The 23,455-nt window shown below is 40.7% G+C and overlaps 3 protein-coding genes across 3 annotated transcripts; 2 read left to right on the top strand and 1 right to left on the bottom strand.

Annotated features, from left to right (window-relative positions):
• Window positions 1–227: 227 nt before the first annotated feature.
• On the top strand, window positions 228–3,459 carry lrit1b (leucine-rich repeat, immunoglobulin-like and transmembrane domains 1b). Its single transcript, XM_069691266.1, has 4 exons — window positions 228–349; window positions 696–1,156; window positions 1,431–1,736; window positions 1,876–3,459. The coding sequence occupies exons 1-4, from the start codon at window positions 228–230 to the stop codon at window positions 2,940–2,942; spliced, it is 1,956 nt and encodes a 651-aa protein (XP_069547367.1). The 3' UTR covers window positions 2,943–3,459.
• A 1,772-nt stretch (window positions 3,460–5,231) lies between these two features.
• On the top strand, window positions 5,232–7,348 carry LOC138616739 (leucine-rich repeat, immunoglobulin-like domain and transmembrane domain-containing protein 2). Its single transcript, XM_069691264.1, has 3 exons — window positions 5,232–5,341; window positions 5,545–6,326; window positions 6,561–7,348. Exons 1-3 carry the CDS (start codon window positions 5,232–5,234, stop codon window positions 7,346–7,348), a joined length of 1,680 nt encoding a protein of 559 aa, XP_069547365.1.
• Window positions 7,349–9,642: 2,294 nt separating this feature from the next.
• LOC138617144 (cadherin-related family member 1a) lies at window positions 9,643–22,943 on the bottom strand. The gene is made up of 17 exons (XM_069691904.1): window positions 22,503–22,943; window positions 21,954–22,049; window positions 21,435–21,580; window positions 21,296–21,346; window positions 20,795–20,884; window positions 20,548–20,634; window positions 19,217–19,333; window positions 18,131–18,274; window positions 17,961–18,039; window positions 17,709–17,809; window positions 17,391–17,594; window positions 16,807–16,959; window positions 16,363–16,527; window positions 15,606–15,673; window positions 14,464–14,692; window positions 13,268–13,522; window positions 9,643–11,296 (listed from the first exon to the last, which is right to left on the bottom strand). Exons 1-17 carry the CDS (start codon window positions 22,561–22,563, stop codon window positions 10,754–10,756), a joined length of 2,589 nt encoding a protein of 862 aa, XP_069548005.1. The 5' UTR covers window positions 22,564–22,943; the 3' UTR covers window positions 9,643–10,753.
• Between the last annotated feature and the right edge of the window lie 512 nt (window positions 22,944–23,455).

The following is a 23,455-nucleotide window of genomic DNA, read 5'->3' as shown; positions in this document are numbered from 1 at the left end:
CCTAATCGTGTGAATGAAAATAACCCAAGTCCCCCACTAATCCCTGCCTATCCTTTTTATCTCAGGATTCAGACCAGTCGGAGCAGTGTGGAGCTGAGCCTGCAAACCGGCACGATGCATACGACGTCCCGTTAGACCAAATAGCAGCGCCTGTTTTCTTTTTTTTTCTTTTTTTTTTTTTAAATCGTAGTTTAGTTGCATAGGGTTTAGTTGCGTGCAGGACAAAAATGAGTCGACATTTTACTGCTGCTTTTTGTTTGGCTTTAGTTTTTCTTCCTCTGATGAGCAGTTCATGTCCTGCTCAATGCAGCTGCTTCTTCCACAAATTAAGCGACGGATCCAAAGCAAGGTAAATTCATTTAAATTATAACATTTATTTTACTCTCAGCACACGTGTTTTATTATCTTCTGCGTGCCAAATTGATTTTCACCGCAGCTTTCCTCTATTCAGTCACTCTATAGTGGAGGATTAACTTGGAGTTGCTTTTTAATCTCCTTTGCTTGTTACGGAACAATAGTACACTACGTTTTTCTCAAACCATATTATAGATTTCTTTTATATAGAGCTACGAAATGGAGGAATAAAATGCGTTTTGTTATATAAATGCACTTTTACAACCCCATCAAATTTGATGGTGGTTCTAATGCTGTTACTGCTAAATGTCATGTTATAAATTGTTATTTCATTCTTGCAGGAGTGTGCTTTGCAATGATCCAGAGATTACTTTGATCCCTCCAAATTTCCCCACTGACACATCAAAGCTGCGTATAGAGAAGACAGCAATCACACGGATTTCCAGCGACAACTTCCACTACCTCAACAATCTGGAGTTTCTCTGCATGTCTTTCAATTCGCTGAACTCTCTGAGCACGGACAGTTTCAAGGGTCTCTACAACCTAGATGAGCTCAGGCTGGACGGGAACTCCCTCACCTCCTTCCCCTGGGAGTCTCTGACCGACATGCCCATTCTGAGGCTCCTCGACTTGCACAACAACAAGATCTCCACCATCCTGGCTGAGGCCACCGTGTACATAAAGAACATCACCTATCTGGATTTATCCAGCAACAGTCTGACCACCATTCCTGCTGACGTTCTCACAATGTGGCTGAGTGTGAAGCCTTCCCAAGACTCTGATTCCTCCAAACTAATTCTTGGTGAGGATAAAGCTTTGGCGTTTTAGGAAACTGAAAAGTATTCTTTTTAAGCTGCCTTGCATGAGAGACACTTATCGACACCAGCAGCATTTAAAGCTGAGTTAGGGATTAGTCTAATTATAGTTATTGTGTGCAGTGTGTCAACTTGTCAGACTAAGTCTTTTTATTTTATCAACAGCTTCTTGGTCTTAAAATGGCTCATTACAGAAGCATAATTAAAAATCAGTTTTTCGTTTCACCGACAGCACTTTGTCACTCTTGTTTTCCTCTACAGGTCTCCATGACAACGCATGGCTGTGCGACTGCAGACTGTACGATCTGGTCCAGTTTCAGAAATCCCCCTCATCATCCGTGGCTCTCATCGACACCCGGCTGAGGTGCGCCGATCCGGAGAGCCTGTCGGGGGTCTTGTTCAGCGATGCGGAGCTGCAGAGGTGCCAGGGCCCTCGGGTGCACACGGCCGTGGCTCGTGTCCGGAGCTCACTGGGCAACAACGTCCTGTTGCGCTGCGGCACAGTTGGAGTCCCCATCCCCGAGCTGTCCTGGAGCCGCGCTGACGGCAAGAAAATGAACGGCACTGGTAAGTTCTGCTGAACTAATTCCAGATGTGCTTAAATTAGAACGGTGTCTATTTCTGTCCGAGTCAAAGTGTCAATGAGATTAAAGTCGTTCTTTTTGTGGCAATCTGCTTAACTCCGTGGGTGTTCTTGCTTTTTCAGTCCAGCAAGAGATTTCAAAGGAAGGGATCATATGGTCGATTCTGAGCGTGCCTGCGGTCTCCTACCGAGATTCTGGGAAATATGTGTGCAAAGCTTCCAACTTTGTGGGCACCGCAGACGCCATCATCTCCCTGGTGATCACAGATTCCATCCGGTCAGAGGAAGCAGGTGGTGGTGTTTCGAAGAGAAGAGGGAAGAAACCCGGTGGCATCGGAAGAGCGGCATACCAGGAAAAACTTATTGCCAGATATGTTCCTCCACCGACCACCGCGGCCGCCCAGCCCATCATTGAACCTCTTAACGGCAAAGGTGTGACTGGGAAATACGAGATCGAGAGCTACAGCATCTCTGACGGTGCCTCTGAGGGACGAGGCAAAGTGGCAAACGCTCAGAGGCCGGTGGAAGTGGGACCGAACGCTTTGAGTAACTTAGCGGCCAATGCCTCATCCTTACAACAAGCTCCGGAGAAAAGGGTAGTGCGTTCGGTGAAGGTTATTGGAGACACTGACCACACCGTCTCTCTAAACTGGCGAGCGCCTACTGCCACAAACACTACCGAATTTAGTGTCCTATATGCTGTATTTGGTGAGAGAGACATGCGCCGGATCAATGTGGGCGCTGGAAAGAACCGGGTCACTGTTGAGGGGCTGGTGCCCAAGACAAAGTACATCGCTTGTGTTTGCGTCAAAGGCCTGATCCCGAAAAAGGAGCAGTGTGTAATTTTCTCAACCGATGAGGCAGCCAGCGCCAGTGGCACTCAGAAGCTCATTAATGTGGTGGTGATAACGGTTGCGTGCGTGATTGCTGTCCCCCTGACGCTGATCGTGTGCTGCGGGGCGATAAAGAAACGCTACAAAAAGCTGCTGGGGAGACAATCCAAGGAAATGCAGGACTCGTACGTCACGTTTGAGACCCTCAGCCCTGCGGGGAAAACTAAAGGGATGGAAGGCGAGTATCTGACCCGGATGAATCCCGACGAATCCAACAGGCTGCTCTCAGCGAGGTCTAGTGTTGACTCAGGGGCCACAGTCAGGACTGAGGGGCCACCTAACGAGTACTTCTGCTGAAACCAAACGTACGCCTCAATTTCCAGAGGATGCGCCTCGTTTTCTAACGGCCTGTGATGTGTGCACAGAGACCCTAAAGTCACAAACAATCCTCTTTTAAGGGGTCTTCAGAGGACACTGACAGGTCTGTTAACATTGGATACAAAGTTATTTTACAGCCTTGTGGGAATAAAAGCTGCCATTCATTTGGTGGACAGCAAAAAAGGGAAAATATACAGTTTTAATAATTACATAGTGTAAATGTGTAAAAAAAAACCTTTTTTTTAATTCATGATGCTGTTTTAAAGTTTTTGTTTTGCGGAGAAAAATGTCTGGATGCCCTAAACTCTTTTAAACCCAATCTATTTTTTTTAATTTTCTTTCCAAGATGTAACCTCTGCACTGTGTTGAACTCTTAATTTAAAACAGAAAGTATTTAGAGCACCAGCAGTCTATTTAGTCTATTTTGTATGTCAGCACGATGTTAACGTGCCAGGTTTACTGTTGGATCAAAAACCTAAAATACTGTTAATTTTATAACGTGTAAATATTTGTAACCTTAAATATATGTGTATGTATGTATGGTATGAAAATAAATAAATATTTTTTTATATTGATACATGCCTAAAAACGCTTTTCTTTTTTTCTCGGAATAGAATTTTTTTTAATAAATCAATATTCATCTTGACTGAAGGAGAGATTTTGTTATATGCCTTAACAAGTCTTATTTAATGAACATAAATATTTAAGCAGATTGCTGAAAAATGAAAGCAGCTGTAGTGCAACATATGGCTAATTTGAGGTAGCACCAAAACTAATAATGTTTTGTAAAACCCCATGGAAGTAGTGGAGGGGTGAGCTCGATTAATTTCAATTCAATTTCATTTATATAGAACCAGAAAGTGCCTGAGATGACAGGCACTTTATATAGTAGGGTCGACAGAACCAGGCTCAGAGGTGGGGGGTCGCCTTCCTCAACCAGTTGGGGTGAGGGGGGAGCGGAGAGAGAAAAGAACAGCATAGAGAGACAATAGACACTGGGCAGGTTGGTGTGGCCAGTCAATGTAGATCAAAAACGAGCAACATAAGACAGATATTCAATAGAAAAAGAGGAGAGGAGGTACATAGTGGGAGTAAGGTGACCAGATCCTGACAAACAAAATGTGAGGAAAAGAGTATGCTTGAGTTAGACACATTATTAATACTGAGAGGTAGTCTGAAATGTTCATATGTCTATTTAGAGTATAACATTTAAAAAAAAAAATATAAACACAACATATGCTATGCAGATTACATGTTGGGCCTCAAGTATGTGAAGGACTGAACAAATATATTTCATTTGAATACAACTTTCTGAACTCCAGTGGGAAACGAATACATCGGTGCTGGTCTACTATCACAGTCAGACCTGTATGATTGGGAGCGCTGCGCAGTGTGCTAATCCCGAGTTATTTCAGATACTGTTTTCTTGTCTGTCTGGAAATCATCTTTGATTTCAGTAGGAATCGATCCACAAATCGGCACATCTCGGCAATTCATGGTGTAATGTGTGAAGTCCATGTAGATGCGAAAACATTGTACGTATTTTCCCTATGTTATCGTATGTTGTCACGTGGTAAAACATGTGCAATACTTGTCATCATATGTAATACTTCACATGTGTCCTATGTGGAAAACATGGTAAATCCATGTTTTTCCCGTAAGGGAGACTGTGAGGAAACTAACAAAAGTGAATAATTAATACATGCTTAATTTCAAACTTGGGAATTAAAGGAAAACATTGAAAGTTTGTGGATATTGTCTATTATCACACTTGTTTTTTTTATGATGATTTGGCCTTTAACAACCTGAGAGTCACCCAGTGTTCAGATTATTGAGGTCAGATTACAGTCCTTTTCAGACATCTGTCCCTGTCTCTCTGCAGCGCTCCCTCTCATTGCTGCTAAGCCTGACGGACTCCGGCCCACTTAATACAAATGGGCCTCCTGTCATGTCGATGCTACTTCTTTTTGGTGGGGGACGAATTAATTCAATTAGTTGATGCAAAGTCTCATATCCCAAAAAGAAAAAACTGCAACACACTCAAACATAATTTGACAAAACTTTCGATTGAGCAACATTTGTGCGCTTTTGAGCAGATCTGTCAGTGTTTTCAAGACCAAGTGGACCATTGCTATAAATACATCTCCTGTGTCTCACAGGTGTCTTAAAGTGTTACGTCAAAGGAGATTGAGGTAATAGGCTTTCTTCCATGCAGGCCATTAGCATGTCTTGCCCTCGCAGGCCTATTTCGCATGCTGGTCCAGGAACATGGACAAGTTGTCTGCTGCATTACGCATCACTTTGGTATTTTATCTCATCACCTCTGGATCATCAACTTGTCTGTTCGGTTGCTCCTGTACAGATGATAACTCGGGCAGGTGAGTGAACTTTTAAATTTAGGTTATTTTGTGTTGCTCTAAAAGTAACCTAGTAGCCAAAGTGGTCAGAAACCTTTGGACAAACACTATTCATAATTTTTTACAAAAGCAACTGGTACTACAAGAATATCTTTATATAGTATATCAGATATAAATTTGTCATTAGCTCCACTTAACATAACATTTGTCATCGACCATTCTAGGTCTTTACTATGTATGGAAACCTCCATGGGACAAATCCCAGAGGGCATCCCGGATAATTTCACTAAAATCCGAATTGAAAACTGCCACCTGACTGAGTTACCGCGACGATCTTTCTCTCAAGTTAGTACCTTGGAGTTCCTCTGGCTGAATTTCAATGAGGTCACCCTGATGAACATCAAAAGCCTGGAGGGGCTCGCCAACCTGACTGAACTGAGGCTACAGGGGAACAAGCTGACCTCGGTGCCGTGGACGGCGTTCCAGGACACACCGAAACTCAAGATTTTGGACCTGAAGCACAATCGACTGGATGTGCTGCCGGAACATGCTCTGAGACACTTGACTGCACTGACCTACTTAGATTTATCCTTCAATCAGCTTAGTGTCATATCGAAAGAAGTCTTCATTAACTGGCCTCTTTACCAAACTGCAGAGAAAGCATGGGGGAAAGAAGGCCTGGTGTCCAATGTGGTTTTGGGGCTGCATGACAATCCCTGGTTATGCGATTGCCGCCTCAAGGGCTTTGTTGAATTCATCAGGGCGGTCAGCCCTCCCATCATCCTGATGAACTCGTATTTGGCATGCTCAGGCCCCGCCTCCAAAGCGGACAAGTTTTTCCACGAGATCCAGCTAAAAACATGCATGAAGCCAGCGGCCTCTGCCCCAGAGACGAACATCACTTTACTTCTTGGAGCAAATGCAACACTCACATGCTTAGTCAAGGCCAGGCCAGGCCCAACCATTCATTGGATGTACGGTCTGAAGATTATAAAAGGATTTGCTGGTAAGATTTTTTTTTTTTTTTTTTTTTTTTTTATCACTGTGATCCATTAAACCGCTGTGAACCCGCTGTGGTTGCACTCACTGAGGTGTGTCTTCAACTTTCAGGCTGCAGGGTTTTATGATCCGGGAACCATACTTTTGTAATACTGATATTAAGGGTCACCTTCCCATGTCTTTACGAGATAAACGAGCCTTTAAATGCAATACACTCTGATTCTCTATTTCATCCCTGCAGCTACAGAGACTCACATAGATGAGGAGACCATCACCTCCCAGCTGGTGATCCCCTCCCTTAACCTGGCAGACCGAGGACTCTACACCTGCATAGCCAACAACTTTATAGGCAACTCCTCTGTTAACATTACACTCAACATCACCTCCTCCAATTCCTCCGCTCCCCTGCCTCCACCCGTCCCCATGCTGTCTTCTGATGAGAATGCCAACATCGACGTCCGCATCGCCAAGCAGACAGTTTACGGCATCACCCTGGAGTGGTATGCAGAAACAGACAACCCTACAGAAACCTGGTTCACCATCCACTTTGGCAAATACAATTCACCCAAGAAGGAGATGATCTACATCGGCCCGGGCATCAACAGCTACTCAGTCAGTGATCTGCTTCCTGTCACCAAATACGAGGTGTGTGTGACGCTGAAGAATCACCCACCGAGGGAAGGCCAGTGCATTGTGTTTGTGACGGGAAGCGACATTAGTGAGATGGAGCAAAGAGAGCGGCTCATCCACATCGTAGTCATCGTGTGCGCCATGGTGCTGTCCGTGCCGGCCGGCATGTATGCGTGCACCACGGACGCCAGGTTCGGCTGCGTGGAGCGCTGCGTGGATCTGTGGAAGAGGCGCAGGATGCATGGAGAGAACCTGCAGGGGATGGAGAGGCAGGGAACCTTCGACAGCCTGCAGGCGGCCAGCGACGAAGCCCTGTGCAGGGACTCGGAGGAGAAGCCCAAAAACGGGCGGAAGTCTGAGAATAAGGGCAAAGGAGGAAGTGCAGCTCACCTGTACTAGCACCAAAGTCAAGAACTGTACATACATGTATATTTGTAAAAATAAATAAATATTTGTTTCTAGCGTAGCACCAGTTTGGGCCTCTCGTGTATTAATTTTACATCTGAGTCACAAAGCTAACCTCCCTGTATTGTAATAAATATCCAAGATCATGAGGTTATTTCCTGAATCCTCACAGACTGTTTTGACCATCTACATAAAATCAACCTTCTTCCCAAGAAGCCAGAAATTACATATGTAATAACAATAATAATAATAATAATAATAATAATAAGCTTATTGTTTTAAAATGTGTTTCTTATTGCAATTCTGTGACTATAATGTTACACGAGAGGCACAAACTGGGGCTTGGAGTGTAAATATATATATATGAGCTACCAGCTTGAAATGATGCCTTTCTTCCTTGTTGCAGGGAAAGTTTGTTATTATCTGTGCTAATATGCATTTTTCTTTCAGTCACTTTCTTCACAATTTTTTCATACTGCATACTGCATATGCACTTTTAAATTTTGAAAATGTATCTATAAATGTTCGCATACACTTGCTAAATATTTCTCGCGTCACCAGGCTAAATCAGAACTGAGTAGCTTGTGTGACGGTTTAATGATCATTGTTATTGTGTTGAAAAAAAAAAAAGTCTTTTTTTAATTTTTTTTTTTATTGTTTTCTTTTTACATATTGCAGATTTGCTCCCTTGTATCGGAATGAGATTGTGTTTTTAATGTGGATTAAAGGGACGTCAAAGACAAATGCTGAGACATACTTAGATTTTTCAGCACAATCACTCAGAGGATTTGTTACATAAGCAGAGTTTTCCCGTGCATTTATACATACACTGCTAAGCAGATTAAAGTTATTTTCCAGCTGAATCTTGATCAGCAGGACATGATATTTCCATTTAATGACGGCTCTCAGCTTACTGTGTCTGCAGTGCAATTGTGCAGACAAACAGAGCGAAAGCGTAACATATTTAAATTATGTTTAGTGCGTCAAAACCACAGTGGAGTCTTTCTGTCATTGATTAGATATTATTACTTTAACAGATATAACTTATACATTTAAAACTGTTAATTACTATTAAACATGAGTATATCAACTATTCAAATAGGTGTAAGGATTTGAGAAGTCAGGCCCTTTTGTTAAGTAAAAATATTTAATTACAAGTGAAAGTTTTTTTTAAATTTTTATAGTATATATGACATCGGTAGATTTTATAAACTGTAGCCGGTGGAGGTGAAACCAGTTTGAACTACTTAGTGCACACTTAGGTAGTTAAGCCCTGTAGTTCTGAAGCTAGGGCTCAGATCCCTCAAAATGATCACACAATAAATGTAGGTGGTCCAGAAATTATGAACAGAGGAGAAAAGAAGAATACATTCGTTTAGCCACTCTGAAGGGCGGACCAATCAGAGACTAGTGTCGGCTTTTAAGTGCGATGACATTGAAGTCAAGTGTTTTTTGTATAAATGTAGCCGTAGCGGAGGTTGAGTTTCAGCGCATTTCGATTGTTTAAAGCTGCTCTAAAAGTTTACAAAAAAATTCACTCAAGAACAATTGCAAACGATTCTCTATGGAGTGTACCCAGACCCATAAATTCCCCACCAGGCTAGCTTTATGCATCATATTAAGCAACCCAGTACCTCACCAAAGGATGTAAGACACCCGTCAGTCCACTGGAGGATGCTGTGTCATGTTCTGCCTCGCCTAGGTGTGAAAAAAGCATCTGGGGTTTAGGCACTAAAACTGCTTTGGTAGGATTAGGTAAAGATTATGTTTAAAATAAGCGTCTTTTTCATGCCTATGCGAGACAAACGTGACACTGACATGGTACCCTTTAGTGGACTGACTGTGTATTACACCCTTTGGTGTGATACTGGGCTGTATTATTACAGCATGTGTAAGCTACGTATTATGCAAAATCTCCTGTCAGATAAATATAGTGGAGAAAAAAGTACAATGTTTGTGCCTGAAAAGTAGGGAAGTCGAAGTATAAAGTAACTACAAATACTTACAACTAAGCACAGCAGTGGGTATTAAATTAAAACAGATTTTTCGTAGATTACTAATTATTAATACAGGTGGCCTTTGATTTACCACGATGTTTACATCTGTGTCCTGTATGCTGTTCTCACTTGAGTGATTTTAAGTATTTGTCCTTATTAAAGTCTTACATTAATCAAATAATATTGAACAAAACTACAAAAAAAATAAAATAAAAATAAAAAATAGAACAGATAAACTAAACTGAATTAAACTACGAGCATCTGGAAAAAAAAATGGAGCTCCGGCCAAAACATTTTCAAATATTTATTCAAAATCAAGACAGTACAAAGACGGTACAAATATGTTACTTCAAAGGACCAGGCAAGTGTAATTTATGTTTAAGATAGTTTATCTCAGCTTATTTTGAATAGTTATAAGTTAAGATAGAGTCAGATACAAGATCATTATAACAGCGAGGACATTTGGTTTGCCTACATTTGAAGGCATTGAAGAGTAACGTAACACTGTGTGGACGCTAAAATGTTTGACACAGAGTCTACATTTAAATATCTATATCTATAAAGGAAATGTCCGAGCACGTTATATACAGGGAAATGTGAGCTCGAAAATTTCAAGGAAACGACACATTTTGATTATCTCTCTAGTGGAATAAGATAATATTTAATGTTATTTACTGCTGCAAGATACACTGGGAATCTTATCATATATATATGAATATACACTGAAAATAATTCAATGGACCCATGTACATTTATATAAAAGCATTTTTTTCTAGAATTACTCACTTAAATAAATAAAAGCAAGCTCATCTTACTGTGAAAACCTACAGTGGCACATTGTAAACATACAAAAGAGCAACTTCTCAGCTTTGAAGCGGCTGATGTAACACAGTAAAAATATTAACACACGGGTCCTTTAGCACTTCATAATAAGCAGGTGTTTTTTGTTTTTTTCATGACTGTGTCATTCAACTTCATGCTCCAGTGAGCAAGAAAACTTTGTGTTGAAAATCTCCCAGGGTCCTGAACATAACACTTTTCAGGAAGTTATGCAACCTATGGATACACAGTAAGTCTTAGTAATCCTCTTCCCGGGCAATTTACAGTGGTGTTCCCTTCTGTGAGGATGATGTAAACCTCCTCAAGATGGCAGTGTGGTGAATTGTCTACACCAGGAACTCTCTCTTCTCTTTACTCAAACAGGTCAGCGGAGGATGCAGTGCAGCCCATTTCTTCAATATCGCGTCGTAGGACCAGAGTATCTGTAAACTGTCCTGTTATACTGTTCACTCAAGGAATAAACTAAAGGTAGGCCCGTCCTTCCAGATCACCACATGGGAGCTCAGGTGAGATGAGTTAAGATGAACCGGGCAACCGTAAACAAGACGCTTGTGTGACTGAATTAATAATAACCTTGGTTGTTCTCATGGATCTTCTGCTCCAGCCTCATTTTCAACTCTGACACTAATGCAGAGCTGATGTTTCCCTCTTTGCGGCGGCTAGATTTTGCTTTCTTGGAGCCTTTGGAGGCCAGCGTGCCAGATATTGTTGGGACTGCTCGGGGCCTCTCGCTGGACCGTGTGTTGGATGGAGGCGGAGGGGGCAGACACGGAGCAACAGGGGGTGGAGGCTTTGACCGGGGGCTGCTGGTGCCTTGCTGGGGATCTCCCTCTGGGTCTCTGATGAGAAACTTATCTGCGGGGCTGACGAATGTGATAACGGGCATCTTGAAGGTCCAGGGCTCCTGGTTCATGGGTCGCCTCTTAATAATACGACGTGCCGGCATGATCCTGTTGGACTTTGAGTTGCGCATGTACATAGCCGTAGAGATTAAGACAGTCACTCCTACCATTACAGTAATGATAACAGTGACCATGCCTAGTGCTTTCAAAGGATTGTCCCTACTTTTCATTAAAAAGGCCGCCATGTGCCCCTTGAGAGGAGTCTGTAAAAGAGCATAAATTAAATAGTTTGAATCTGAATCCAAACCTTGACCCAGCATTTCTCCAAAGCATGCAAGCACGAGAGATGGATGTGCAAAGCACTGGCAGAGGAGGCCCAAACAACATAACTACTAACAACCTACTGCTCTCACACTCACACTCAAACACCTGTCTTCCTCTCTCCTACAGTACGGGACAGCTGATGCAAAGCTATGAACTAAGCACGACAGTGTTGTTGGGAATGCGTCTGGCAGTGCGGCGCATGAGGATTTCTCTTTGACTGATGAACATGGAGGATGACAGTTCATGAGACAATGACAGTGAAGTGCATGTTTGTGGGAGAAAAATGAAGATTAAGTGAACCAATCCAGGTTTAAAATGGGTTTAAATAAAGTAAAAGGCTCCATCTTAGTTAGTTTGATAGCCAAATCTACTGAGTCAGTAGAAAAAAAAAAAAGAAGTATTTTGGCAGTATTAGTAAAGTAGTCAACATTATATATATGTAAAACTACATATTTAGACAATATTGTATGTAGTATTTTCTCCATTCAAAAAATAAAACAAATTCAAATAATAAAAAAAAAAAAAATTTTGGGATTGTGACAGTATTTCTTTAAATGTGCTCAAGTACTCTTTTACAGACGATAGCCAGTCAGTAAACATATTTTTAAGTAGAGGTATCAGTTATTTCTCACTTGGCTCTGCGGATCACTTTAATATAGTTACTCTCAGGGTTGATTCGGGACCTTTTTACCGCGTTACAGTACAGGACTGTTGATATGCAGACTGTTAGTAAAATGAGGGTCATGACAACGCTGAAAAAAATTCCGAAAATAGTCAGCGGACGCTTGCTGAGGCCCATGAAGTGTGTAATAATTCGACCTTTGATCTGAAAAGCACGATACACAACACAAACAAAAACGGTCATCATGAAGAGTGACTGAATGAAAGTAAGGTAAAAACATGAAAAATATGAAAAATATGAATTCATGTAAATGACTAACTTAAAGGATAATAGTGCTGTTCATTTGTAATTCATGTCCATATTTAAAATATGACATACCAAAAACTGTTTATCATCCAAACAAATATCATGTGTAGCTACAGCCATGTGCTTCATGGAGAAACGACCCTTTCATAATTTACATTTAGAGCTGCAAAATAGATGACCTTTAGAAAGAGCAAGCAGACAGAAACAGACAGCTCTAAATGAACGCTAATGTTGCTCCATATCCTTTTATTGTGTACAGCATACAAGTGTTTGCTGGAGACTGTCCTCTAAAAAAACAAAAAAAAACCGACACCATAAGTATTTTGTGGGAGCAGCTTATTATGACTCGCAGTTGTCCCGGAGAAGTGACGCAGTTCATCTGACGTATATAATGCTAGTTTTTCCTTGATAGGAGGAGGTGGGTTAAAAGATTGGTTCGATACAACAGCTGACGGTTCAAGTGATCATTTTAAATCCAACTATTATCTTTCCCTAAACCTCACCAAGTGGATTTTGTGCCTAATCCTAATCGGGGGCGCTAAAGAAACCCTCCTGTCGGTCGTATTTGAGGGTGGGAACTGCCGACCTACGTAGTTGTTGGGTTGGAGGACTTGTTGGTTTGATAATACTGTCACATTTATTTGCTAAAACAAATTAATATGTGGCCCCAAAATTAAGTTATTGTACCTTTTAATAGCTTTTGGGCAACAACGGAGGATTAGTTTTATTGGGCTGTGACAACACAGACATGACTTGTTCATGGGATAAATTAATTGTGGGTTCTTTTCTTTAATAAAGCATAACAAAACGGCAGTGTTATCCTTCAAATTAGATGAGGTCAGTGAAATGTGACAGGCTGAAACAAGGATAGCAGTAGCATGACAATAATGCCTATTGTCTGATGTTAAACTGCGTAGATCTACAGCTGAGGCTTGGAACAGGAAGCACTGTGAGCATGCTGCGAGCTAGAGCTAAGTCTTACCGCCTCTGTGATGTCGATATTGACAACGGTTGTCGTGCTGAAGGACGGAGAGCCTCGGTCCCGGGCTTGGATCACCAGAGACCACTTGCAGTCCTTCAGCCTGGTGATGTTCTGCACAATCTCCATGGACTTGATGTAGGGCTTCAGCTGGATCTCCCCGGTGTTGGCGTTGATGTCAAATGCGTTGTCAGGATCGGCTGTCATGATGGAGTACTCGATGACGTTGTTTGGAGACTCCGCGTCTTCATCCACTGCCTGTTAAAAAAAAGAACATAGGTTTAAATACTCACATATTTGGGATTCAATGACCTGGACAATAGACTGCCAATATCAAGTGGTCTTATTTAATGAGAAAATCAATATTTGCTTTGTAAATTACAAAAAGGGCCACGAGATCATTTTTATCAGCAAGACTACAGTTTATCTCTCAGTACTTTCTGAAGCCCGTTTCTTCCCACTGCAGAATTAAATCTTTAAAGATGGGTCACAAATATACACTTGGTGCACTGTTTAGGTTTTACTGCAGTTTAATGTGGGCTTGACTCAATATTCATGTAGTGGTTGTGTTCATTATCAAGATGGAACATGTCGTCCAGTATATTGATGAGGCTCATGTTATCACAATAGTTTTTGAATAAAAGTGGAGCTCAGGATTATGATCAGGCTTTGGACACCAAGACACACTTTTCAGTTCATTTTGGGATTTTAATGAGCTGTCAATAAGAATAATGTGTCATTTTTGTTGTATATGATGTGCACATAAACTGCAACTGAATTTCTAATCCTTAACAGGCGGTCCTTGACTTCCATACAATGTAGGACTGCAAGAGTCATTTTGTAATGAAAGACTCATTTACTATCATTGTTTTTCAATTAATTCTATGAAACTCAAAGCAATGGTCCAAAAATGCCCATCACAATTTCACAGAGCTGAACGTCCCTATTTCAAATGTCTAGTCCAAAATATTCAGTTTACAACAACAATAAAAAAAAGTTGAAACTGAAGAGGCTGTAATCATGAATATTTGGAAATATGTTACTGTTTCTGAAACCATGAAACAATTCGCATAAATTGTTCAATCGACTAATTACAATACAACAGTCTCTAAATGTCAATATGTGATTACAAACAGCTTCATCTAATCATTTAGAAATAGATTTTCAGTACAAGTGGAAAATGATGCAGCATAATGTACCTCTATTTTGACAAGTGTGCCGATGATCATGGTCTTCTCCATGAGTTTGTCATCAAACTCTGGCGAGTGGTCGTTCATGTCGAGGACGGTAATGAATACTTCAGCCAGGGAGTACTTCCCCTCCGAGTCCTCAGCCTTGACGTAAAAGTTGTATTTGGACCGGAACTCTGCATCCAGGCTGGTCCAGGGCTGGGTGGTGATGAGGCCTGATGACAGGTTGATTGCAAACCTGCAGTTCAGATCAGACAGTGTGAGTCACAAGCACAAAGGTCCAATCCGTGTCATCCCAACAGGCGTTTCTAAAACGGGAACTTCACAGTTTACAGAAAGAAAAAAAAAAAAGGTGATATTTACATCACAAAATAGTTTTTTATTTCAAAGATTTTGTGTGTAGAATTTGAGATTTTTGGACTTTCCAGTGTTTGTACTAAAAATAGATAATGTGGCAATACCGATACACCCCCTAGTACCTGACAGACAAATTCAATTTTTCACGAATTGTGTTATTTTTTGAGTAACTGCAATGATAATCACATTAATATCCACATGTAGGAGCTTTAACGAATGTGAAGTACTCAACAGTGCTCTATAGTTCAAAACAGGTCTTGCTGTCATTTTATTCAGCCGATTTTTCCATCTTGTTTTCCGCTGTGAAAATTCACAAGTTGCAGTGAAACTGATAACTTTCACACAATTAACTCAGGTCTCTGCCTGCAGACGAGCATAAATTCTCACTTTTCCTTCACTGCATGCTGCCTTGCTTTTCAAAGCTGCCGTTTCTGTGGCTCCAGCTGTCACATTGCATGTTAATTGGCTCTGCCTATGTGAGATGGCCCAGGCTGTCTATTTTTAACCCATCCAATCCAATTAGGAGATTAGCCAGCATCTTGCAGCCATTTTAGAGCGAGTTATTTGTGCAGCAGAGGGGCCAATCAAACTGGTTTCCTGCTACCTCTTCCATCAAAAGGTAAAGATTAATCAAGACTGGTGTCCTGTTGGCTGAGTTTACCGAACACTCTGACACTCTCAGCACTCATGAGTCATACCTTTAAAATAGCTTTTCAGTCTTTTGTGGAAATGCAGGGGTTAAAAATCAGATCAGACTGAACCTAAACTGGCAGGACTGAACGGTTTTTACTTACAAATCGGATCCTGATCCATAAATCGTGTATTTGACTTCACCCCAAGGCCCTGAATCTGGATCATTTGCCTGGAGGAAAAAACAAGAGTACAGATTATGAGCCCGATGTTTATAACACAAACAAAAAAGTGTGCACTTTGTAATCAAGATTATTTACCTGATACATGATTCATTAACTTTTATATAGTTACATGGTGGTGTTAAAAAAAAAAAAAACTAAAAAAAACAAGGTGTCTAAATGTGGTCCACTACTCTTTTTTTTTTTTTTTTTTTTTCTTTACTACAGCTGGTTGTGGATAACCAGCTAGAGCCTTAAGCTCATGTATGATTCTCTTACTGCGTAAAGTGGGATGTAGGTTTGGGTCAGCATGATTAACCTTGGAGCAAAATTAAGCTTTTGACTTCACACTGCCTATTGGACATATTGCCTGGCTGCAGGGTACATGCAGTACGATGGAAAGTGAGACACAGACGCTCCAATGTTTCTAGTAATAATCCATCTCGCTAAGGAAAAACATGGAGCATATGCCAGAGTATGACATGGAGATACTGAATTTCATACTAAGGAATAATTAAAAAAACAAAAAAACAACAACAACAAAAAAAACAGGAGTGCATAAGCTTTTTTTTTTTTGGTCTGGCACCTACCGGCTTTCATCTAATGAGCCGCCCTGAGTAATATGCATTTATTGGAGGATTGATGGATTATATAATCACTTTGGTTGGGTTGGAGCCGAGTTTAATGGTGATTGACTCACGGTTACAGACACAACGCTGGAGCCTCCAGAAGAGTTCTCTGGGACCCTGGCGATGTAATACTCGGACGTGAATTTGGGGATGTTGTCGTTTGTGTCCAGCAGGTTGATCAGGATGTCAGCGGTAGCACTGAACCGCTCAGGTGTGTCAATCTCCACTGCCAGCAGCTGCAGAGAGACGCAAGTAAAGTGATTAAATCAGTGCTGAAACGTTTAGTCAATTAATCCATTAGTTTATAGAGAAACGGGAAAAATAGTCTGCAACCACTCCTGCAGCTCTGTGAGACTGGAATTCCCATGAAGAAAACATGCGAACATTTTTCATATACACTTTTACATTTTATGTTTCATATGTAGCACGTCTGCATTCAAATTGAATGGTAATCCAGCTGTCAGATAAAATATATATACAATAACAACGGTTTGTTGTCCTTTATGAAGTCTGACCTTAAAAGTGAGGGTTGCTCCCTTTTCATAGTCGATGCCAGATGTATCTTCCACAATGATGGTCACCTGTGCTTCATTCAGGACCGTCTGGGGAACCACCCGAAGAACTCGGCTCGGCCCGACTAGCCTCAGCTTAAATTTAGCATTTGCTCCCTAAAAATAGGCAGCAGAATACAAAGATGAAGTAGAATATATATATATTTTTTTAAAACAGTGGCTTCAATCGGACTCAAGATGACTTCCGCAAACCACGATGGATTGAAAAAAAAAGTGAGAAAATGTGTCAGTTGATGTTAACATGAGTCACTGAGGGAGGATGGAGAGAATAAACCTGACAGAATACTGAGTAACATCTTCATTTTCAATTATGAACAGGTTTCCTAAACATTTTAAAATATTGTCACATTTATGCAATGTAGTCTTGAGAGATCAAATGTATTTGTGAGCAGAGTAACAAACTAAATTCTGAGACAACTGCTTTTGTCAGAGTTATTGCAGAGTAACACCAAACTACGCTCAGCCTAAACCCTGAGGACTAAAACAAGAGATCAATGAGACGTGAAATAATTTGTGAATAAATCTACCTGATCGGAGTCATTGACTGTGATCTTAAAGCCTCGGAGGATTTCCCCTGCAGGCGGATGCTCATACATGGTGACCTCGAACCTGGTCTGCGGTCCATTTTCTCCGTAAAAAGTCGGAGGATGGTTGTTGAGATCCACCACCCGGACCGTCACCGTGGTAACGTCGTAGTCCAGAAGTTGATTGTTCGGCCCGAGCTCAGACGCCTGGGATTATAAATTGACATTGATCAACACGTTCAGCAGTAACAGTAAATATATTCATAAGAGATGAGTGTAATGAGAGTAACTCGAAAAACTTAAGTGGGAGAAGAGTTTTACCTGGACTTTAATTTCATATAATTCATTTTTCAGCAGAGAGGGATGGGTCGTCAGGGTGATGCACCCACTGGTACTATTTATGTCAAACACGCCATCACTACCTGAAAGATGAAGACAGACATGCTGCAGATGTGCTTGGAGTCCGATCATAATGTTAACATCACGGTCGAAAAAGAGTAAACGAGGTTGTACACCTTCATTGAAACAACAAACAGCTCAAAATGGCACTTATTTCTTGTTTTTAGGTCTTACCATTCACAAACGAATAATGTATGGGGTTAGGATTGCCTTGATCACCATCTTTAGCATACACTGTGAATATTTCAGAACCCTGTAATTAAAAAAAGAATATATATTTACTGCATGTAAATAAAAGTCAAAAGATAATGGACTTCGCTGCTGAGGACGAGACAAAGACTTACAGGAACTGAGACTTCGTAGATGTAACCAAAGTATGGAGTTCCTACAAAGCATGGAGGCATGTCCTGGGCATCGATAACATTGATTGTTATGGTGGCTGTGGAGGTCAACACCTGGTGCTTTCCCTTGTACTTTCCACCTCCATCCTGAGGAAACAAACAAAGGCAGAGAGCAGTGTCAACCCCTTTTATAAAGGTTACTTAGCAACACCTTAAGTTGACACTTTTATCCCCAAAAAAATATGATCTGCCTTTAAAATGTAATTTAACCACAAGTATTTTTTTTTAACTCTCTTAATCAATTAAATGTTGAAATTACTTACTGCTAAGATTCATTTCTGTTAACAACATGATAGTATCAGAAAACAAAATCAAATGAAATATGGGCAGCACGTAATTCGTTAAAATTCAAAACGTGCAGGGTTTAGGAGGATTTTATCAGGAACATTAGATATCTGGTTAAAATTAGGACATTCACCTCTAAAGACACACTTTCCAGTCAAATTGAAAATAATTGGGAGCAGTGGAAACTGTCATTTTTATTTGCATCAGTGCGAATTTGATCATAAATTTAACTTAAAAGTATCTGATGTGTTATTTACCAAATGCCATTTAAGACAGGTGTTTCAGTGGCCTTATCTACTGTGTGTTGTTTACAGAGACACACAGAGCGGAGGCTAAGCAATCCAGTGATGCATCCATTACAGTATTACTCAGAGAGAAGATGACACTCACTTTGGGAGCAACACTTTCAACGCTTCATCACACGAGCTCATTAAAACCTTCCAACAGCTTTTATTTATAAAACCATCAGAATAAATGTGTCAAAAGCTCTACGTGAGAGGTCTTTGGGGTTATTGAGAAACTCTAGTAATTTTTATATTCCATGTAATTTCTCTGCTAAGATTTGATTTATGCTAAAGAAAATTTGATCTTGCCACATATTTGTGTTAATTCCCAGATTTTATGGAATTTAAATGCAATCAATGGCAAATACGCATGCCTTGAGGACTGAAGAAATCCACAAGCAAAGTTCATTTGTATTTTGGGCACAAACCCAGCAATAAAAGAGCGACGGTGACCTCTCACCTTTGCAACTACTGTCACAAAATGTGTCGGCGTGGTCTCATAGTCCAAAGTCTCTCCAGGTTTGACTCTAAGGATCCCGCTGTGTCCGTCAATGGTGAACTTGGTGAACGGGGATGTCTGATGAAATATAAAGATTCACACAGTTATCAGTGTTTTCTTTTTACTTTAATTTAACAAGAAAGAGCCATCGAGCTGACATCAGAGATGTTTCCGACCAGCATTAACTCTCAACCTGCTTCCCTTCAACCTTAGCTTTTTAGGATAGTTTTATCTCACAGTTGAAACATGAACAGTAACGGCTACTGTGCTGTCAGCTGCTGGCCCGGACCAAACCTAAGCCCCCCCCATTAAGCCTTGAATGCCTCGCTCAAATGTAATTGAAATTTAATCCACTAAAGTAACACCATTTCCAGACTGCTCTCTGGTATGAGATTAATCTTTCCCTCCACATACTGTCCCATCACTCAAATGCCCTTTTCCTCCCTCCACATGGCAGCACAGCTCTCATGATGTCAGCTCAACCTCCTGTCTACCCTCTAAGTGCTAGGGCCATACCACACATAAACAGTATCACTATGTAGATATTAATGGTGCAGTCGTAATAATACTTTTAAAAAAAAAAAAATTAAATTAATTACAAAGTTAAATGGAATCAAACAACAGAAAAGCAGCAAATAAAGTCCGAAGTAAAAAGAAAAAAATAACAGGATATTGTCAAAAGAAATTATTGTTAACACTTTTAAATAACTGAGCTGAGAACTAAAGATAAACCTCTTGGCCGATTTCAGGGTGTTAGAGTTAAAAGGTCAGAAGATGTGTGCGGCTATAAATAGAAGCTATAAATAACTCTGTATGTGATTAGTGAAAGGTCTTATAATTAACGCTGAATACAGCTGGATGCCATGTGCAATGGGGCTAAAATCGCTTTAACTAGCCTAATTTACATTAGGTCACTTTTCCGTGCACGTGTTGCTGGAAAAACCGAGCCGATGCGTTTTAGAGACGGGCTTTTTCTGTAAAGATAGATGCAGTAGTCCGAGAAATACAAGACAAAAGCGTGAACGTTTTGGGAGATACTTGGTTCTGGAAGGATTGTGAATTTGAATTAGGTGCACATGAAAAACTCTTTCCACCAAAAAAAATGAATTTAGATGTAACGTTTAAAATTCAACACAAAGCCTACAGTTTGTTCCTGAAAGTCAGTGGTAGCCTTGGCAGCCTTTAATTCAGTTTCAAAAGCATATTTCATTCAGTGCTCAATGTCCCATCTTTTTAAGTTGCCAGGGTCGCAGCTGTGCTTCATCTACATAACAATGAAGCTGTCAAATTACCTGTAGATAGTACGAAACACTGCCTCCCGAGCCCATGTCTTTATCCACTGCTTGGACTCTGTAGATGCTACTTCCTGGAGCTGTGTCCTGCAACAGAAACCGGAGATTTGATAACATTTAAACTCACGTTAGTCTTAATTACCATCACTTGTTTGAGAGTTAGGTGTTGTTGACAGTACATCTAGAAGGCCTTTACACTTTTAATCAAATTATATCACGTGTATTTATTTAATATACTACTGCATACCTCTGGAATATCAATGATGAAAGGCAGGTTTTGAAATTCAGGTGTTTCGTCATTGGTGTCCATGACAAACACTCTCACTGTCTCAACAACCTGAGAGCGACAAGAAAACAAATTCTCAAAATGTAAATAAAAACATCTGCATTAAAGAGAATTTATTTCAAGACAACAACCTTTTCCAGAGATAAATAATCAACCAAGGAGTCAGAAAAATATTCTATGCATATTTACATGTTTTTGTTTCGTGAGCACAGAGTGTAAGCATTGTTTTCATTCTGTGTGGTTCTTAATTTGGAGGAGATATATGTTTTTCACATATCTATGTTTTTTTTGTGTCTCTTTTTCTTTCCGAGAGTTTTGTTTTATTTGATTTTAAAATGAAATGATAGTTTTATAATATGACTGTAGAAATATTAGAGATTGGGGGTTATGAAACCGGCAATGCATTAACGACAATACAGTATAAACAAAAATATATCATATAATCAATAAAAAAAAACGTACTTTATTGCGACCATCCGTTATGCTCACGAGCACCGAGATTTCATCTTGTTCCTATGAAAACGAGAATGTTATTGTCAGTTTGAGTCAGATTGTTGTTGTTTTTTGCACTCAGAACAAGAGTCTTCATTAAGAGGCTCACCTCTCTGTCGAGCTCCTGAATCAGAGTCACGTTTCCTAATTTGGGGTCCACCCTAAAATATTCTTTGGCGCCCTTTTCAAAAGTCAGACCGTACCGTACCGGATCCCCCTCCGGATCTGTGCCGTTCAGGATATAGATCTGCATTCCTGTGAGAGAAAAAAGAGACACAGACAACAAACTATCAAACGCAGGAAAACCAGGACATTTCTATTGTCGTTAAAATCACGCATCAAAGGTGCAAAAGCCTTTTGTTTCATTTGTCAGGGTTTGTTATTCCATGCAAGCAGCACGTTTGTTGATGAGCTAACGCCCATATTGTTTTCTTCCCGTAAGTCTCGGTGTACGTCACAATCCAGAAGGTTTTACAGTGATTAGCTCGAGCCTGAAAACCACGTGTGATCGCTTTATCACACCTCGGCACTTACGCACACCTTTAACTACGCTGAACAACATCTCGCACCGAGATGTTCCCAAATCTATCACCGTTAAAATCATTATCAAACCGCAAGTGAGACTTACCAACAGGTGTATCCTCAGAGACGCTGAACAAGGCCATATTTCCATTTGTACTGCTGGGTCCATTATCATAAAAATATGGAGCGTAGTCTGATTGCCCTTTATGACAAAACAGAAAAACACGCACCAAGTTATTTGAGCAGAAGTCAAAATAATAAAACAATGACCTAACGTATTAGAATGCTACTTAATACAAAGTAAAATGCAAACAAAATGTCACATAAATAACATGCACACATTTACACTTTGATGAATTTTCAATAGAAATGTTTACATTCATTATAACTGAGAACTGTTGCACTCACTTGCTAAAAAAGGGCGGGAATCAAAAGCAGGAGGGAGAAATAAAGATGAATCATCAATATATTTGCATTTTAGGTTGCAGTGTTAAAATGCAAAGAAAAAGGTAACTACACACAGACATGAATGAAGTACAAGCGGCATGTAGAGTCCACACTAAGATGGACGTGCGTTAGAGGATTAACCAGCTAAGAGCAAGGCAAGAAGTCTTAACCCACACACACAGACGATAAAAGAAAAGCAAAGCCTTACCCAAAGTAACGCGGAGCAGGAGGAGAAACAGTAAAGCGTGCGTTTTCTTTTCTTTCTTCATCCTGGCGGGGAGGTAAGGCTTGGCTGGACCATGTGGAAGGCTTGGTTGGAGGGAAAGCGAAGCAATGAGTGCCTTGCCCTTCTGGAGGCGTCTCAGCAGGCTCAGGAGAGGAGAGGCTGGGACGGATTCTCAGGCACTAATCCAGTGACGCATCCCTTCCCCTTCGCAGACATCTTCTACCGCTCCGCTCTCGCACTGATTTCTCCTGAAAAACCGCACGTGGAGAGAGTTCAGGTTTTTACACAACGTGGCGTGATCATCACATCTCGGCACACCTGACGATTTACACGAGGGACCGCATCCATAATTTCCTGCGAGATAAAAAAAAAAAAAATAGACTTTTGAAAATCAGTGATGCTCTCAGTATTACCTCAAACGACACACTGAAATACCCGCTCTGATTCTGTGCTACACATTTGTTTTTGAGACACATGTCACATTTGGCTCCGGTCCCCGGTGTTTTAAAGGGTTTCAAAGAACTCATTAGTCACATACAGTGAGTCCCAATAGCCTAAGCCTCCTGTGGACACTTTCTCTGGCAGCTCAATGACCAACACAAGCCTGAGCTGCACTTGTGAATCTCTGATGCACTTATTTCCAAGAGGCTTTCACACATCACTTTCACCAGGAAACCAAAGTGACCTGCCAATCATTACGCCTCAGGTGCACAAAAGGTGGCACACAGGGATGTTTTTCTTATCAGCCTGTATTGTTTGATTTAACATTTTAAAAGCTGCAAGCCTACTTTATATTTGTAATTAATCTTAATGAAGGTATGTCATGCTGCAGATGTTGTTTGCCACCAAATGTCTAAACCTGTGAGACATCATCCTGGTATGAATCACCGGCAGCTTAAACAAGTCAAAGCCAAAACACAGCAAATAATATGAGA

The sequence above is a fragment of the Brachyistius frenatus genome, unplaced genomic scaffold, assembly GCF_029030835.1.
Source record: "Brachyistius frenatus isolate BFR_SWC_R1_liver_20210118 unplaced genomic scaffold, ASM2903083v1 Contig_11, whole genome shotgun sequence".
Taxonomy (NCBI): Eukaryota; Metazoa; Chordata; class Actinopteri; family Embiotocidae; genus Brachyistius; species Brachyistius frenatus.
Note: the sequence above shows the minus strand (reverse complement) of the source record. Positions and strands in the feature narration are given on the sequence as shown.

Bases quoted from the DNA above. Each gene is read 5' to 3' on its own strand.
- lrit1b (XM_069691266.1), top strand. From the start codon at position 228: ATGAGTCGACATTTTACTGCTGCTTTTTGTTTGGCTTTAGTTTTTCTT. The intron at 350-695 runs GTAAATTCATTT...TCATTCTTGCAG, and splicing joins AGCGACGGATCCAAAGCAAG to GAGTGTGCTTTGCAATGATC. The intron at 1,737-1,875 runs GTAAGTTCTGCT...TTGCTTTTTCAG, and splicing joins CAAGAAAATGAACGGCACTG to TCCAGCAAGAGATTTCAAAG.
- LOC138616739 (XM_069691264.1), top strand. From the start codon at position 5,232: ATGGACAAGTTGTCTGCTGCATTACGCATCACTTTGGTATTTTATCTC. The intron at 5,342-5,544 runs GTGAGTGAACTT...CGACCATTCTAG, and splicing joins ACAGATGATAACTCGGGCAG to GTCTTTACTATGTATGGAAA. The intron at 6,327-6,560 runs GTAAGATTTTTT...TCATCCCTGCAG, and splicing joins GATTATAAAAGGATTTGCTG to CTACAGAGACTCACATAGAT.
- LOC138617144 (XM_069691904.1), bottom strand. From the start codon at position 22,563: ATGAAGAAAGAAAAGAAAACGCACGCTTTACTGTTTCTCCTCCTGCTC. The intron at 17,810-17,960 runs GTAAGACCTAAA...TTCATCTTTCAG, and splicing joins ACATTATTCGTTTGTGAATG to GTAGTGATGGCGTGTTTGAC. The intron at 13,523-14,463 runs GTACATTATGCT...TTTTTTTAACAG, and splicing joins GCACACTTGTCAAAATAGAG to GCAGTGGATGAAGACGCGGA.